The following is a 17,711-nucleotide window of genomic DNA, read 5'->3' as shown; positions in this document are numbered from 1 at the left end:
GGCGCCGCTCAACTCTCTCCTCTAGTCGGGCGAACTTCTCGTCCCACTCGCGGTTCCGGGACCCTGAACCTCGGGTCATCGTGACGCCTAAACCGTCTGGCCCTTGGTTCACGCCATTGACCACCGCTCGGCTGGAGGGTGCCCGGTCCTGGCCGCTGTCCCGTCGCTCCCGGGTGGCTCCGCCCGTCCCTCCTCGAGCCTGGGTTCCTCGTGCTCCAGCTGACCCACGGATTCCTCGTCGCTGGTCATGCCTGTATTGGAAAAGGAAACACTCCTCGGTGGTACCGGGTAGCGCTAACGGTGAGTCCTGGCTTTATGTAAGGTTTGCCCCGTTCGACAAAGAAACTCTCGTGACACGTGTGGTTCACAAAGAAGGTTTACTCATGCGTAACGTAGTAGTCACAAGCAAAGCCAGGACTGGCTTGGTACAATTGCATCACTTGTTATATTCCCCCCTTCCCGCGCTTTTTTCCCGCCCCGCGATCACGTTGCAGCTGCGGATTATTGGCCCCCAATAATCCCCCTTGATTGTTCATGATGGCAGGATTGGTCAGGGTCTATTGTCCTTGACTGCCAGTCCCCCTCCGGCTGGGTTGGTTCCTCCCCGTTACGTGCAAGCCCGCGGGTTCTGTGTTGCGTTGCGATCTTGTTTCGCTGCCTGCGGCCCCGTTCATTGCTGGCTCGCACCGTTATCAGTTTATAGTTAAAAGCTTCCGCTGCAGTTTTCCTGTTTGGCTGGGCGCAGGTGGCCCGTTAATTAGCGGCGCTTTCAGTTCCTCTTTTCCCCGCTAGCTACCGCCGGTGGATTCCGCGTGGTCTGGCTGCGAGCTTCCCTGAAGCCCCGTGCTTCCCTGAAACCCCGTGCTGACCAAACCTGACAAAAACCACAGAAAGGGCCACTAAGACAACAAAGGTGATGAATAAGTTATATACTCTTCTTGTATATTATTTTATATGGTTTATTAGTTTGTTTTTCTTGAGTTATTTTAATAAGGGCTGATTTTAACTGTACACCAAGAGTCCTTAAGAAATATGGTAGTATAACACAGTGTTTCTCAACCTTGGCAATTTGAAGCTGTGTGGACTTCAACTCCCAGAATTCCCCAGCCAGCAAGGGTTCTGGGAGTTAAAGCCCACACAGCTTCAAATTGCCAAGGTTGAGAAACACTGGTATAACAAATAGCACATAACTAAATTAAATAGATAAGATTTAGTTCCCAGGCTGCCACCCTCCTATTTGTAAGCTAAATTCTGCCTGAAACCAGTGAAATGATGCAATCAGGTAAGAATGTAATATCTGAAGATGCAAAATTTATGAGCGTTTTGTCAGGATGTTTTCTTTTATTGTAAGTGTATTAAAGCCTCTTGTGAGAAAAATGTGTTGTAATTTGCCCTGAATGCTTGGATTTTTTTCAAAAAAGGGGTTCATTGTCAATTCTTGGCCTCTGTTATTTCATCAGTAAAATGCAATGGTTATGAAGATGGAAGCAAACAGTTATTTTTCCCACAGATAATGGTAAGGCAGTTAGAGGACAGGGAAAGGTTAATCCACATATTCTACTTAAATCAGATGGCAGGAATCAGTTTTCAGAAGGATAAAGACTGATTTTAATGGCTTCGTTCCCAACAACAAAATCCTTTTTTTAGAAAGCAGAAAGTATGCGTGGAGTCTTTGCACTGAATTGCTGGATGAACTAAGAGCTATTTTTCAAAATATTTCCAAACCCTCATGACAGGAGTCAATGAAGAGCTTCCTCTAAGAGGCTGAAGATACATAGATCAACATTATAGGAGCAAAGTAATAATTTGTATTGACAAAGCTGTTTACATTTGCCCTGCCTAATTTTGTTTACAGTATGTGTAAACTTGTTCTGTGAAGAGTTTTTACATTGCTTTAGAGCTATTTCTTGGCAAACTCCATACACTAATAAAAAAGAATTCACTACCATATAAAGTATACATCCAAGTCCTGCCCACCCCTTTCTTCTGGAGCTCGTTTATCTTGTTCTTCAGTCATGACTCTAGGCTGCAATCCTACCCACATTGCTAGGGAGCTGGGATATTAGGGAAGCCCAGACTGAAATTCTGTACTTGCTAACCTGGCATGATATCCCCATGAACTCAGTGACTGCTCCACATACAAAAGAATCAAAGGCATCATTAATGAATTCACTACGTGGCTGTAGGAAATCCACTCTCTCTTAATTTAAGTCCTTATCTCAACAACACAGAGGGCAACAGGGAGGAGACCATAGAGCCCAACCTTGTACAGGTGTTGTGAGAATTATGTCTAAGCAATACAGATAAGCACTTTGACAACTTAAAAATGTATCCAAATTTACAGTAATAATATTAGACAGCACATTCCATTGAAAAAAGTAGGGCTTATTTTCAAGGAAACATGTCTGATTTGAAATGTTGTATATAAACATTGGGTAGACGAGTTTCAGTGCATGGGCACATAATAAGAAAGTGATGTGTGGATCAGCTCTGTTTAATCAGAAACAAACACCTCTGCATTCTGTAAGACATGCTATTTGATCTTATGGAGACTTACACTGAAGTAAGGCCCACGGCATTTCCTCTCACTCTTCAGTAGTTATTTCTTTAAAGTACCTGCTACCTTTAAAAATATTTCTAGGGTAGATCACATCTTTTGAAAATGTAAAACAATAAGTACATAATAGCCAAATACCGATAAATATGTGCACACAGATTAAGTAGGTATAGGAATGCTAGCAATCTCAAAACCAGGAACACATGTATAATAGATTATACTGTAATCGTATTACAGAGAAGGTAAAGGTGAAGTGACGTGCCAGCTTTAATCAATACAAGCCTTCCTTGATAGACCTGATCTTGCAAAATAATACCGTGCTTTGCAGTGTATTCGCAGAAAGGAACAGATTTTATTAGCGCAACGCTATACTTCTCTACTCAGAAGTAAGTCCCTTTAAATTCAAAAGGGTTTACTCTCAGGTAAGCAAAGATGGAGCTGTAGCCTAAACCCGACGAGGAGACGCGCGAACAAGAGCGCATTTGCGAGCCTTATTTAAACTAGTTACAACGAACGGCACCCAGCGATGCACCGACCGCACCATACAACAAGCAGGAAGAAAGAGACCGGCAGAGGCGGCAGGACGCGAATTGCATCACCGCAAAAGGAAGGAAAGTCGTTCCGCTCAAGCGGGAAAAGGGGAAGAGCTTCATCTGGCTCCGGACTGGCCACGCAAGGGCGAGGGAGGGAAGGACAAACGTCACAGGCTGCGACGAGGAAGAGAGAGGAAGTAGTGGAACCACGTGTCTGCATCCGCCGGGGCTGTGCTCTGCTCTTGATCTTGATCTTGATCTTGATCTTGATCTGTTGCATCTTCCCTGAATGCAAGTAGAGAGCCGGAAAGGTAAGGGTGAGGTGGGATTAAAACAACCTGCAGATTAAGGGCCCGGAGCGGAGAAACGAAACCAAGAGCTGCACTCTCTCGCATCTTTGCCTGAGAGGCCGCTTCATTCGCCACTCTGGAACTTACTTCTGAGTAGACATGCCAAAGATGATGGAAAAAGGGAAACTGACCAGATCTCCAAAAGAAGGCAGAGCTTCTGCGGCTTGATTAACTGTGTAGAACAGGGAATGTCAGCAGGGGTAAAATCACGAGTGCAAAAGATGGTCTGATACAGCGCACAAGTATTAATTTGTGCCTATTTCCCCTCTCCCGCGCGGCCCCTCCGCACTCCAGCAGCATCTCCTGTTGAAAAGATAAACAGGGACAAGTCATTTGTAGGTCACAAGTGCAAAGCAGGCTGAAAAATGGGATGGGGAAAGGAAGCAATTAGGGACAAAACAAGAAAAATGACTCTGCCAATACATCATCCCACCCAGGACAGTAAACCAAACATCATAGTGAAAGTGGAGAAAAGGATTTTTTTTTTTTAAAGCAAGAGTTTGAGAAAATATGAAATTCCCATGCTTTTCCTTGGTCTGGAGTTTTAAAGAAAAATTCAGTTTTTAAAACTTCTGTATGTTAATTGCATATTAAAAGTGCAGATGTACACTGTCATACCTAGCCTGTTGAAACTCACAAAGGAAACAACATACATTCTAGCTGCTTCTATGTTACAGTTGCTCTTTAAAAAGCCCAATTTACTGGCATTCAAAAGTAAATAAAGTTCCAGTATAGCAATTAGTTTCTAACAAATACTCCCCAGAATTCGGTCTGGAAATTTAGCACAGCAATTTTCCCAGATGCTCTTCTTGGTGCCTTAGAGACATTGAAAAAACTCTTATGATGGAGGGGGAAAAAAGAGTTTTGATGACTTAAGGAATTATTACTGCATAATCTTTGTGGACCACTATCTAGGTCATCAGATGCACAGAGTATAGTACTGTAAAAGGAATATATATGGGCACAGCAGACAAGACAAATGCCAGGCAATTTTATACATGGCTTAGCAACTGCTAATGCTATAAAGATCAGTCTAGCTATTTCATCTGCTGCTATAAATGGCATGTTCTCTCTTGGAGAACAAAAAGGAGAAAAAGGCTCTTTAGCAAGGTCAATTGATTGATTGATTATGTGCCATCAAGTTGGGGTTGCCTCTTAGCGACAACATAGATAGATTTTCTCCATGACAATTTGTCCCTAACCTGGTCCTTCAAGTCTTCCAACAGTGCACTCATCACCACTGTAACTGAGTCCATCCACCATGCTGTTAGTTGTCCTCTTTTCTTTCCACATTTCTCAGCATTAGAGCCTTCTCCAGAGAGCTAGGTCTTTGCATAATATGTCTGAAGTAGGGTAATTTGAGCCTGGTCATTTGTGCCTCAAGTGACAACTCTGGTTTGATTTGTTCGATGATCAGTTGGTTTGTTTTCTTGGCTGCCATGGTATTCTCAGGAGTTTTCTCCAACACAGAAGATCAAAAGTGTCAGTACTCTTTCTATCTTGCTTCTTCCATATCCAACTTTTGCTTCTATAAAATGTCACAGGGAATACCATTTCTTGTACAATTCTGATCTTTATAGGTATAGACACATCATGGCATTTGAATATCTTTTCCAAGGCGTTCAAGCACTGCTCTACCAAGTGCTCGGCTGCAGTGTATTTCTTGACTGCTTGTTCCTTTAGTGTAGAAGGTTGGTCCTAAAAGGCAGAAGCTATTTACCACTTCAGTATCTTCACTGTCAAATCTAAGGCTGGTTGTTGTACCTCTTGTCATTAGTTTGGTCTTCATTTATATTTAATTTTAATCCCATTTTTTCATAATGCTCCTTAATTTTTATTACTAAACCTTGCAGCTCTTTTGCATTTTCAGCTATCAGAGTAGTGTCATCAGCATAGCGCAAGCTATTGATGCTTCTTCCTCCAGTTTTAAAACCACACTCATCTTTTTCCAATCCAGCTTCCCTTAATATATATCCAGCAAATTGTTGTACAATATCCTTAAGTTCTAAGAGATTGGCCCCATTACTTCTGCAGTGATAAAGGGGGCAGTGTTTCCATTAGCATATAATTTCCATTAGCATATAAACTCAGAATGAAAGATAGTAAAGTCAGAGTGCAGGTTCATAGTCCTGCATTAGCTTTTCCGCTTGAAACTGCATTTGGCTGTCATTCTGATTAAGCACTTGTTGGAAATACAGCCTTACTTGTGAGAGTACTCCTGTTCCTGTGATCAAAGATCAGATGTGTGGTGAGTGTAGTTTAGTGATTACTAGATTAAGTATAGGATCCTTGTGAAAGTATGACTTTTTAGTTCTGGTTGTCAGTGACTAAGTGCTGAGATAAAAGATCAAATGGTGATGATGGCACAAGAGCTCAAAGGACTTTTTGTCAAGTAATTGCAATTCTGCTAAACCCTTTGGAATAGGCATGGTGATTTGCAGGGTCCAACTTCCAGGCAGGCTCAACACCCTTATATTATGAATCCTCCTCCTTCTCCTCCTGTTAAAATTGTATAACAGTGTCATTTGGCCTGAGATATGTAGCACATAAATGAAAATGAATAAACACAATTTTTTGCTACATCCTGTAGTGAGCTTCTTAAAAGCTTGTTCAAATTCAGAATGTAGTCTTCTTCAATTTTCACATGTATCTGGAGAAGCAGATTCTCCTTAAGTCTGTCTAATCACTGGGTGGGCAACCTGAGATACTGCCCCCTCCAGGCATATGTGACTTTCTTAAACATTTTTTGCAGCATTTGCCACCACTTCCAACTGCAATTACTAAAAATGGGTTGCATTCCAACCAATTTGAGGTGGGAAATAGACTCAGTCTGCTTCAATAAATGAAGGAAAAAAAGTCCCCCAGCAAAGTAAATTCAGATTCTGGTCCATCATGTGTGATGTGATCCCTCACTCTGAATACAGTTCTTGTCCCTCCTTCCCCCAAATGTTAGTGTCCCCTGGGCCACCATCTTCCTGTATGAGGGTATGCTGGCTATCAAGAATCTCGTTCAGAATTGCTAGACCTTCCAGGAAAATTGAAAGCTTTCTGCTCAAGCCCGTCCCTAGGAATTTGCTATTCTAGGGAACCAGTTTGCTAGGTGTTAAACTGGACAATATGTGTTTCTACAGGATGGATATCTAAAATTGCTACTCATGGGGACCCGGCTCATATGCGAAGAAGAATTGGGATTTAATTATGCATTCCACAGCCTTTAGACTCCCCGAATATTATATAAGTATCAGTATGAGATAGCCTGCTACAGGCTGCTGCATCCTGTGCCTAGTCTTTAGAGTGGAAAAGACTGAGTTTTGGACTTCTTTATGCCATCAAATTGAAGTTGAACCACTCCAACTATTAGATTACTGAGCTCTCTTGTGAGTTGCTTGTGTTCAAAAGGCTATTTAGGATTGTAGGGCAATCAGTCCTCTCCAGTGAGCTTAAGTCTTCCAGAAGGGAACTGAGTGACTGGTATCCCCCACCCCCACCAGCCCTTTAAGAGGAGAGAAAGTATTGTTTATAGTTTTTTCTTTTGTCTTTTTATGCCTCCTAATTGTTATTTTATTATTATTATTATTGTGTCTCATCCAATAGTGTTTTCCAGATGCTCTGGACTACAATTCCCATTGCTGGCTTTTATTCATTCTTTGGGATGCTCATAGGATTTATACTCCAAAATATCTGGAGGGCAGCAGATTAGAGAATTAGAAAATTCTCCAGCGATTAGAGCCACAAGTGGGTGGATGGGTGGCAGGTGATAGCAATAAAGAGAACAACAAGAATTGAATATGAGCAAAAGCAGGGGTTCCATGTTTCATTTCTGTCCTGCCTTTCTTCCATTGTAGCACTGAATGCACGCTCATGGGTTTTCAAAGCGATCTCCCTGCCCGGCACTGAGCAGACATAGCCTGCTTAGCTTCAGTAATGATGCTGTATCAGGTTGCCTTTAGACCATGACTTGGAACTATGAACTGATGCTTCATCTGAGCTGGAGATGGGGAACTTGAATGAGACGGGTGGTTGTGAGGAAGAAACAGGAATCATAGGCTAGCATAAGGAGAAGCAAGGGGAGTTTCTGAAGTGTGTTTCCTTTTTCCTTAGCTGCAGTTAACCTGCCAGTGACAACATTATCGTGATGAGTTTTATTGAATATGGAGACATGATAAAAGAAGGGGACACGGCAATTGTCTTCTTGGGACACGAATCAATGTTTCCAGTGAAGGTGCAACATGGTGGTAAAACTCAGACTAAGTATGGTGTTATTAGACACTCCACTGACCTCATTGGAAAGCAGTACGGCTCCAAGGTGACCTGCAGCAAAGGAGGCTGGGTGTACATCCTTCATCCGACCCCAGAGCTGTGGACTCTGAATCTACGCCACAGAACTCAAATCCTATATTCAACTGATATCTCTTTAATCACCATGATGCTTGAGCTGAAACCAGGGAGTATAGTGTGTGAATCAGGTAAGGGTACATGACTTGCTGCAATGTTGTTGCCACTTCTTTTTCTTCTTTTCCAACAGAGGTGTCTGGTACAAACCACAGTAATTTATTTCTGTTTATTCAGTTTGGATGCTACCCAACTCCAACCAACTCTGGGGAGCTCTCCAAGAATAAAGAGCAACCCAAAAACAACAAATACAACAAAGTAGATGGGAACAAAATACAAAAATAACAACAAAATAAGTACAAGAAGGCAATCCAGACAACAAATAAAACATCACAAACAGGGGAGTCCCATTCACCTTACCCCAAGGCCTGGGAGAACAGCCAGTTTTCAAGGCCTTTTGGAACGCTCTTATGGGGGACCTCAATCCAGAGGGCAGGCACTGCTACAGAGAAGGGGTGCTTCCTGGTTCCAAAAGATAACACTGCTTAATCATGGGGACCCAGAGCGCATACTCTGCCAGGTCATACTGGATGGGAAGAAACCACAAGAGTCAGGCAGTCCTTCAGATAACCAGGCCCTGTGCCATGTAGGACATATAAGTCATAACCAGCACCTTAAATCAAATTGGAAAGCAGGAGTGTAACATGGGCATGCCAAAGGAAGCCTGTCACTATTTGCGATGCTGCATTCTGGACCAGTTGAAGCTTCTGAGTGGTCTTCAAGGGCAGCCCCATGTGGAGTATATTGCAGTAGTTGAGCTGTGAGTTGACAAGGGTGTGAGTGACAGGAGGGCTGACTGACCCAGGAAAGGGCACACCTGGTACACCAAATGGAGCTATGAAAGGCACTTTTGGCCATAGCTACCACTTGCTTTTTGAGAAGGAGTTTTGAGTTCCATGAACTCAAGTTGTGCATCACTCCTGACTGGGGAAGTGCAACCCCATCAGGAGTAAAGATGGAAAAACCCCAGATCCAGGCAACCTCTGTCCCCCCCTCCAACTTGATTAGAATCTGTTTCAGCTTGATTTCTGTGATTCGGAGCATATCTCCAACTCCTCCAACATTTCCTTGTCCTGCTATCATGTCCAATGAAATTGTGGGAACAAAGAATTTGCAATAAGATGTCATTCCAGAATAGTTGTGGGATTTGTTTGTTTGTTGCATTTATACCTGCTGCAGTCCAACAGCTCTTGTGATGATATATAATATAATGTAATGATATATAATGTGAAAAAATATTACAACATCCACAGTATGATTAAAAATATTAATAAAATCACAGTGATAAAACCCCAGACCAAAAGATACAATGTAACTGAAGTAAACTGAAGTAAAATACCAGGAAATTAAAAGATAACAAACAACAAATGATGGTGCAGTGCATGAACTCTGTTAAGACATTCTCCAAAGTAGTTTGGTTCTTCATGTTGTCCTAAAAACAACAAGGAGGGAGCTAGCCTGGGAGACTATTCAAAAGTCCCTGTGCTGTCATAGAGAAGCAGCGCTTTCTGGCTTTGGCTCCCTTCGTCTCCTGGAAATGTGGGATGATGAGAAGTTTCTTAGTAGGTGATCTAGTAGGTTGGGCCAATTCCAGTTGGAGTAGGTTATCCTGCAGGTACCCAGATGCCAAGCCATAAAGGGCTTTACAGGTCAAAACCACAATTTAAGTTGTACCTGGAACCAATTGCCAATCAGTGCAGGGCCTGCAGAATCAGTGTCAGCTGCTCCCAATATTGGGTGCCACAGAGCATGAGGGTTCTGGTCCAGTTGTAGTTTCTGAGTAGTCTTTACAGGCAGCCCCATATAAGATGTGTTGCATTAGTCTAATTGAGTGATAATGAGGGCATGAGTTATTGTAGCCAGGTTCTTCTGTACCAGATAAGGCCATATTTGGTGCACCAACTAGAGTTGAGCGAAGGCCATAGCCCTCACCTGCTGTTCTAGTAGGAGCCATGAGTCCAGAAGGGCCACCTGATAGTGGACAACTACTGCCCTGTCTACTAGCTCCCCTCCTTGAGGGAGATTGTTGAGAAGGTAGCAGAGCTTCTGCTGCAGGGGCTCTGGAAGAAGTGAATTATTGGGATCTTTTTCAGTCCAGATTCAGGTATGGGCATGGGATGGAAACACATGTTTTTGCTCTCTTTTTTGGCTGTGTATTGTAATGGATATATGATGGGACTTGGATTAGGAGAATGTGACTTCCATTGTCCTACTTGCTCTCTTAGCAGCCTTTGAAGGATATCAGTCATGAGATCCTTCTGGATGGCCTTTGAGGGTTGGAGGTGTGGGACATTGTGCTGGATTGATTCTGTTCTTTTTTGAGTGGATGGCCCACTATGGGGTGGAGGACCCACTATGGGGGTGCCTCAGACTTGGTCCCCCCTATTTTAACCTATACATGAAATTCCTAGGAGAGATCATCCACCAGTGTGGGGTGAAATATCACTAAGCTAATGGTATCTAGTTGTATATCTGCACCCAGGGGAGGTGCAGGAGATTGGTAGAAGTCTTGACCTGGTTCTTGGAAGCTGTTGGAGGTTAGGTGAGGAAAACAGGGTCAGGCTTAATCCCTGAAATACAGAGTGGCTGTTGTTTAGATGCTGGTTAACTCCAGGATGATTCCAACTTTGGCTGTGCACCTCCTGAAAGAGCAGGTTCACAATCTGGGTTCCTGCTAGAATAATAAATGAAGAAACCAGGAGACTGTGAGTTCTAGTCCCCCCTTAGGCATGAAAGCCGGTTGGGTGACTTTGGGCCAGTCATTCTCTCTCCGCCCAACTGACCTCACAGGGTGGTTGTTGTGGGGAAAATAGGAGGAGGAAGGAGTATTAAGTATGTTCACTGCCTTGAGTTATTTATAAAAATAATAAAGATGGGCTAAAAAAATCTAAAAAAAAAATGGGAGCCATGACTTGGAGTGCCTTTGCTCAGCATTGGCTGCTGCAGCAGCTACAAACGTTCCCAGAATTGAGGGGCACATAACTTGATCCTTTATATCCTTGTTCCTTCATGGCTGGACTATAGTAAGTAGTTCTACATCAGGCTGTCTTGAAGACCATTCAGAAACTTCAACTGGTACAAAATGCAGCAGCCTGCTTGGTTATGGATGAGCCCTGTTATAGTCACATACACTTCTCTGGAGGAGATGCGGTGATGGTCAGTTTGCTTCTGGGTGCAATTCAAGTCGCTAGATATAATCTATAAAGACCTAAATGGCTTGGGACTTGAGTGACTGCAAGACACCCAGTTATTCCAGCAGAGAGGGCATGCTGAGAATCTCCACACTGGGAGATAAAATTGGAGGGGGCCCAGAAGTGAACGTTCTCTGGTAGGGTTCCACTCCTTTGGAACAGCTTGCTCCCTAAAATGAAGTTGGCCCTGAATCTCATGACATTAAAAAAAAAAAAAAAGTTAAAACGTTGCTTTGCTGCAGATCTTTTGGGGACTGAAGGTTTGAATGTTTAATTGGGGTGGGGGGGTAGGTTTCCTCTGGGTTTTCACATGAGAGTGCTGTGTGGAGTACAGGATTACTGAATGTTTATGGATGTTGTTAGTCACTGTAATATTTTTAATTATTGATACTGTATCAGCCTGTGTAAACGGCTTAGATACCTGAGACCAAAGTGGTATAGAAGCCTCAGTAATAAATAAATAAATACATACATACATACTGCTTTGTATCACAATTCATATATGAGGAAATACAGTATGTGAATGCATTTTCAAAAGGTTTCTAATCATTTTTAAAAAATGAAAAAACAGAATCATGCATAAAAGTCTGTTACACTAAGATGTCCTAGCCTGGATAAGTCAAGTCAAATCCCCAAGAACCCCTCCCCCACTTTCCATGATTTTGCTGTGTGTTGTAATGCTAGGGCCCAATCCTAGCCAAGTTGTTACTGGAACTGTAGTAGAAGAGCACGTATGAATCTTGGGTGAAAGTAATGCAGTTACATAATCTTGGCAGGCTTCTGATATGATGGTATCTTTCTTGGACTTCACTAGTGCCGTCTGTTACTGTGTTTCCTTATTTGGCAGGATGTTTTTCTTTCTCTCCTCCTTCTGTGGGAAACTTTATGACTGGTAAACAGTTTCTGGACTGAATACCTTCTGATGTGCTAGCTTTGGAGCTAGGAAATCCTATGAAATTTTGCCATGCTTGTTTCATTAGCTTCTCTGCCTTAGGTCAGGTTGAGAAATTCAAGATGGCAGATTTAATCTCATGGCTTGTAAGAGGGCACTGTATTAAACCTTGGAGTAAATAAAGATTCCATTCAGAGAAGCAAACAGGAAGCATCTGTGGATGGAAAGGGGAATTGCTTTTTTCCATGTGTTACAAGGGCTTACTATAAGTATTAGGGCTGTGCAGGTCCTTCCTAAGTAAAGCACTTCTCTGGAACTGCAGCGAAAAGCCGCCTCAGCTTCTTCCCCTTCCTGAGGTCTTCCGGACATCAGTATGTATGTTGGGAGCATCCTTCTGGCAGGATAATTGTCCTGGTGGAAGGGTTTCTGGGCATGCATATGAGAGCTCCAAAAATCTCAGATTCCTTGAAGTAGATGCACTCAGCCTTGAAGTGGCTGGTTCACCCTGGGAATCTAGGAAGGTGCTTTACTTACTCAAAGGATCTGCACAGACGAAATAAGTTTCTACCTTTATATGTTTATATGTATAAGCTAGTCTTTTTTTTTTTTTGTAGGGGTCAATAAGTTTTACAGATTTATTTGCCAGCATGGTTTAGGATTTGTTAGCCAAAAAAGGTTTAGTTACTTGACCAACCAAATGATTAATAAATTAAAGTCTAAAAGGTTTTGGAATTTCCTTCGCCCTCTGAACTTTAAATGGTTCAACTCCAGTATCCAGTTGAATTACTGAAAATGGCATGTCCTTGCCTGTTTTGAATTGAGGTCTTGGTTAACTGGCAAAGTTTTTGCTAGACTGAAAGCAGCATTAGGGGAGATATGATCCAAAAACGTTTGGAGCAAAGACATAAACTAAATTTACTGTACATTTAATTCACATTAACAATAGTTAGAATCATTGAATCAGGTTTGGAAGAGGCCATGTAGACAATCAGGTCCAACATTCTGCTCAGGGCAGGAATCCATATTCAAGAATCCCAGGGAGAAGACTCTCTATTCTCTGCGTGAACAGATCCACCAAAGGGGAGCCTGCCACCTCTCTGAATATTTAGCTCCGTTGTTGAACTATTCTTACTCAGGAGGTTTTTTGTAACATATAATTGGAATCAGCCATCCTGTAACTTAAGCTCGTTATTTGTGTCCTACAGTTGAAATGAGAGACAACCTATGAAATCTTTTCAGGTATTTGAACAGGGCTATCGTATTCCCCCTTCAGTAGTCCTTTCTGGAAAGAAACCATACCCAGCTAATTCAATATTTCTTAACAGGATGTAGTTTCTAGTCATCCAATCATCTTCACAATCCTTCTCTGAACCTGTTCCAGTTTCTCTGAATTCTTCTTAAAGAGCAGCATCCATAACTGGACACATTACTCAAGTGAACTGAATTCCATTACTGAATGGAACCATTAATTCCAACTATGTGTTTAATATTTTCCCCTTTCTATCCCATGCAAGTACGCTCCTCTATGTTTCTGCCAAGAATTTGGGGCATTGATTCTGGCTTGAAAGTACTGAGCTTGATTGACAACTTGATGGGCAGGATTTTTAATCATGTTATTAAGGCTTGCAGATCTTATATTTGTTTTTGAACAGTTTATGAGCAGATGAGACAAATGTGGTGCTCCAGCTGGTTTGATGTTTTTGCCTTTCTGATTTAAATCACTCAACAGTATCGTCTGTCAAATGGAGGCAGACAGTTTGCTTGATAAAATAAGTCCACATCTGGGAGATAGGGGATAACTCATTAGGTAACATAATACTCATAAAGTTTTTGTGTGCATGGTAAATGTTAATCTATAGCTGAAAGTTGTGCCATTGGGTGTTTTATTTTGTTATTGGTGCATTTTTAACCTTAAAAATGCCATATCTTGAGATGAAAGTCGTGGGCTAGCACTCAATAACGGTGCTATTCTGTGATCTATTAGTGGGAAATACTCTGTGAGCCTGTGCTAGTGTGTATCTTGAGGCTGTATGTAAAAGATTGTGCAACATCTTGCGCAAATGGAAACACCCTGAATTTCTTTTCTTGTGCAAGAATCTTGCAGTAAGAAGAAATAATTTGCATGTGGGAGAACACTTCTGGATTGAACCCATGAGATTTCAACCTTGGGCCTATTTAACATTAGAAAATAACTGTAATCTTGTATATACATTCTGAGAAGAAAATCCCACTACATTTAGTGGTATTTATTCCATTATTATTGTTGGTCACACAGACATCCAGTTGTTTAGACTGGATTTGGCATTTTTATCCACCTATCGAGTCCTTCCCAAGGACCTGGGATAGGCAGATGTTGTTTGGTGGTGTTAAAGGTATTGTGGTAGGATGTAAGCTGTTCCAAGTAAAGCTGCCTTTTTCAATTGACTGATGGTGATTTTGTCAATGCTGATGGTGTTCGAGTGGTGTTCCAGATGTTTTGGGATTGCACCCAAGGCACCTATTATATTATCATTATTATGGTTGGTCGCACAGTCAGCCAGATGTTTAGACTGGATTTGGCATTTTTATCCACCTATCGAGTCCTTCCCAAGGACCTGGGATAGACAGATGTTGTTGTTTGATGGATTGATGGTGTTAAAAGTATCATCGCAGGATATAAGCTGTTTCAAGTAAAGCTGCCTTATTATTATTATTATTATTATTATTATTATTATTATTATTATTATTATTTTAATGGACTTATATAACCAGCCATATTGTAACAACAACCCTGGGTGTCTCACAAGACAATAAAAACAGTGAAAAATCCAAACAGTCACAGTAAAAACGTATGGCATCTCTCACACATCAACATACCGTCTTGCTGGGCTCCATCTTCATCCTACCCTGATGCTTGTGGGGAGAACCACCTGGGTAGCAGATGGGCAGTTATTTGGCCACCAAAGTCTACGCTTTCCCTTCCAGTATTTTTGGCAGTCAAGGGCTACAATGGGAAGGTCACTGTTGAGTTTATATCACCCTAGTAGGTAGCATTGGACTTTTTGTGGTGGTCTTGAGGGAGAGGGTAGGATGACTTTTTGGGTGTTCAGGATATGCTGTACCTAAATACAGTTTTTCCAACAGTTTTCCACCAGAAAAAGTGTTAGAAAATTGCACCATTGTTTCTCAATGAGTTTCTCTGAAATTTGGCAGCATGGCAGCCTGTGGACTGCAGAACACTCATCTCTAATGTATGGCATTACAGTATAAGTCATGATTTGGGAGAGACAACAACTCCTGGTTCTCCAGGGATTAAAGAAGATGTGCAGAACTTTGGGGAGGGGCAGATAAAAGTGGCATGCCAGGAGCTGCACTTCAATAATTGTAGAAAGGACCAGAAAATAAATTTGATTTCATTTTATTTTCATTTAGAAGTAACTGAAATTATATACAGTTAATATGATTACTCCCCAGTGATATATTTGATATATTTATCTTTCAGTTGTATTAAAAACTAAAACTCACAACTTCACAACTTAGCTGGGGCCACAGCTAAGGCTATGATGAGCCACATGTGATCTTGCTGTTTTAGGTTGATTAAATCTGGATTTTATGTAGCTGAAAAATGTATTCAGTAATTTGATGGTCAGGCTTGTTAAAAATGCCAGGGTATGCAGATTTACAATGCAGTCCTGTATATGTTCACCCAGAGGTAAGTTCCAGTGAGTTCAGTGGGACTTACTCCCAGAAAAATATGTGCAGGATGTAGCACATTTGACTGCCAATTGCAGCCTTTGCAGGGCAGATGATTTTCTGGAGAGCAGATGATACCACAATAATTGGTATGTGATTACCACATTTTCATCTCTTCCAGACTTAAAGATGAGGTTTCCTTTGAAAAGTGTTCAGAAATTGCAGCTGGCCTAGCATGCTGTAGCCAGATTATTGACCAAGGCCGATGGTATGGAGCCCATGATTCCTTTCTTACAATAACTTCATAAATTGCCATTCTATTTGGGGGCATAAAGTTGCATTCTTCCATATGTGTAGGTTTAGGTTTAGGCTCCTCTATAGGAACCATAGCACTGTCACCATCACCAGAGACACCTTTAGCAGGAACATGAGAAAGAGCCTTCTTGTTGGTTGCTTATAATATTTTCTCCCAGGGCAATTTTGGCATAGCTTGCCCATCTCAAAATTGGCCCTAGAGATGAGCTGAAGGTTTCTACAGTTTCCCTGGAACTAGTTAGAGGAACAGAATCCATGTATTGATAATAACTGAATCGCAGCCTTCCAACTGGTGCCTTCCAACTGTTTTCAATTTCCCAAAGGCTGTACATGCTGGGAGTTATGATAGTTCAAGCCCAATACATCTGCAAGACACCAGATTGAGGAGTCTGCTCTAGCCCCAGTCTTTGCATAGTTTCTCCCAGATGTTGAAGAGTTAAGGATAAGTTAGAATCCTACAATACCCCAAGTCTAAAGAATATGGGAGGGAACAGTTACAAAATGTCTCTCATTTTTAGGCAAAAGTAAAGAAAATTTATCGTGGTCAGTCTCACTGTCTTTACTAGAGTTTACTTTCAAGTATTTTTTTTTTAATTTGCAACTTGAAAAATCAAAAACAGAACATGAAGAGATAATAATTACAACAAGCAGGGTGGTTAGGAGTGTTTAGTCATAAAAAGTGAAGTAATGAAAGGAATAAAAAAGCATAGTAACTATTCAGAAAAAGATAGAGTAGCAAGTTCAAACAAAGCAGTAGCCAAGAAAGAGAGAGCAGGAAACAGAAAAAATAAATAAAAACTAAGGTTAGGCCAGGATAAATTGCAGAATAATATTAAGAAAAAAAGAACAAATATTTGAAAAGAAAGAGAAGGAGAAGGAGAGAGAAACAAGATATGAACATGGCAAAGGAGATTTGAAAAGAGATGATGAAATCTCTGGATGATAGAAAGAAACAATGGAAAAGAAAAAAAAATATTAAAGGGGGAGATATGATAAAATCCAACCATAAGAATCAATGCAAGGCCACAACATGATGGCAAATTATGGTTGCATATTTCAGTAATTGCAATTTAACAGCCCAGTGATAAAAAATGCAGCAGAACAGAAATAAATTTTTTATCTTTATTTTGTATAGCTCAAGCCAATGTACATAATACTCCTCCTCCCCCTCCTTCTCCTCCTCCTCTTTTCCCCACAACCACAGCCTTGTGAGGTGGGTTGGGCTGAGAGTGAGTGACTGGCCCAAAGTCACCCAGCTGGCTTTCATGCCTTAGGGCAGGACTAGAACTCACAGTCGGTTTCTAGTCCAGCACCTTAACCACTACACCAAACTGGTCCTTAAGATGTATGTGGGTGTAGGGAAAAGGAGTGAACAGCAAGAAGGAAAGATCATCAACTGAAAATAGTAAATAGAAAGAGAGGAAAAGATTTAAAAAATGAAAAACCAAAAACCATTTTAAAAAATGCAGGAAAAACAGGTGGAAATCATTTACTAAGTCAAGATCATTCAACAGAAAGAAGAGGAACACAGATGCAAAACAAATTATATTCATATTGGAAGGCAAAAGGAGGGAAAACCCAGAAGCAGTTGGTTGTAAAACTTTAGATAGACATTTCTGAGTAGGTGGAATTGCTTTTCCCTGTATTGAATGATGAATCATTCCTCGCAGTTCCTGGAAAATGCAACCAAGCCTCTGCTTTGGCCATAGGCCTCAAGAGGCACAAAGCATTTAACATTGTGCAGGTGGAATCCCTCCCGCCTGTTGGAAGATGAATCATGAATCTAAGATACAGCAATTTAATTTCCAT

General features: G+C 41.5%; 1 protein-coding gene across 1 annotated transcript in view; it reads left to right on the top strand.

The window, feature by feature from the left end:
- Positions 1-3,253: 3,253 nt before the first annotated feature.
- TRMT61A (tRNA methyltransferase 61A) overlaps positions 3,254-17,711 on the top strand; it is a 50,285-nt gene continuing 35,827 nt past the window's right edge. Inside the window, exons 1-2 of the mRNA XM_007437617.4 lie at positions 3,254-3,401; positions 7,542-7,906. Of these exons, the coding sequence (XP_007437679.1) occupies positions 7,576-7,906 (331 nt within the window). The 5' untranslated portion in view covers positions 3,254-3,401; positions 7,542-7,575. The remainder of the gene's footprint in view (positions 3,402-7,541; positions 7,907-17,711) is intronic.

The sequence above is a fragment of the Python bivittatus genome, unplaced genomic scaffold (genome assembly GCF_059951505.1).
Source record: "Python bivittatus isolate LINGU-HERP-01145 unplaced genomic scaffold, Pbiv_v1 ctg000580_np1212, whole genome shotgun sequence".
NCBI lineage: Eukaryota > Metazoa > Chordata > Lepidosauria > Squamata > Pythonidae > Python > Python bivittatus.
Note: the sequence above shows the minus strand (reverse complement) of the source record. Positions and strands in the feature narration are given on the sequence as shown.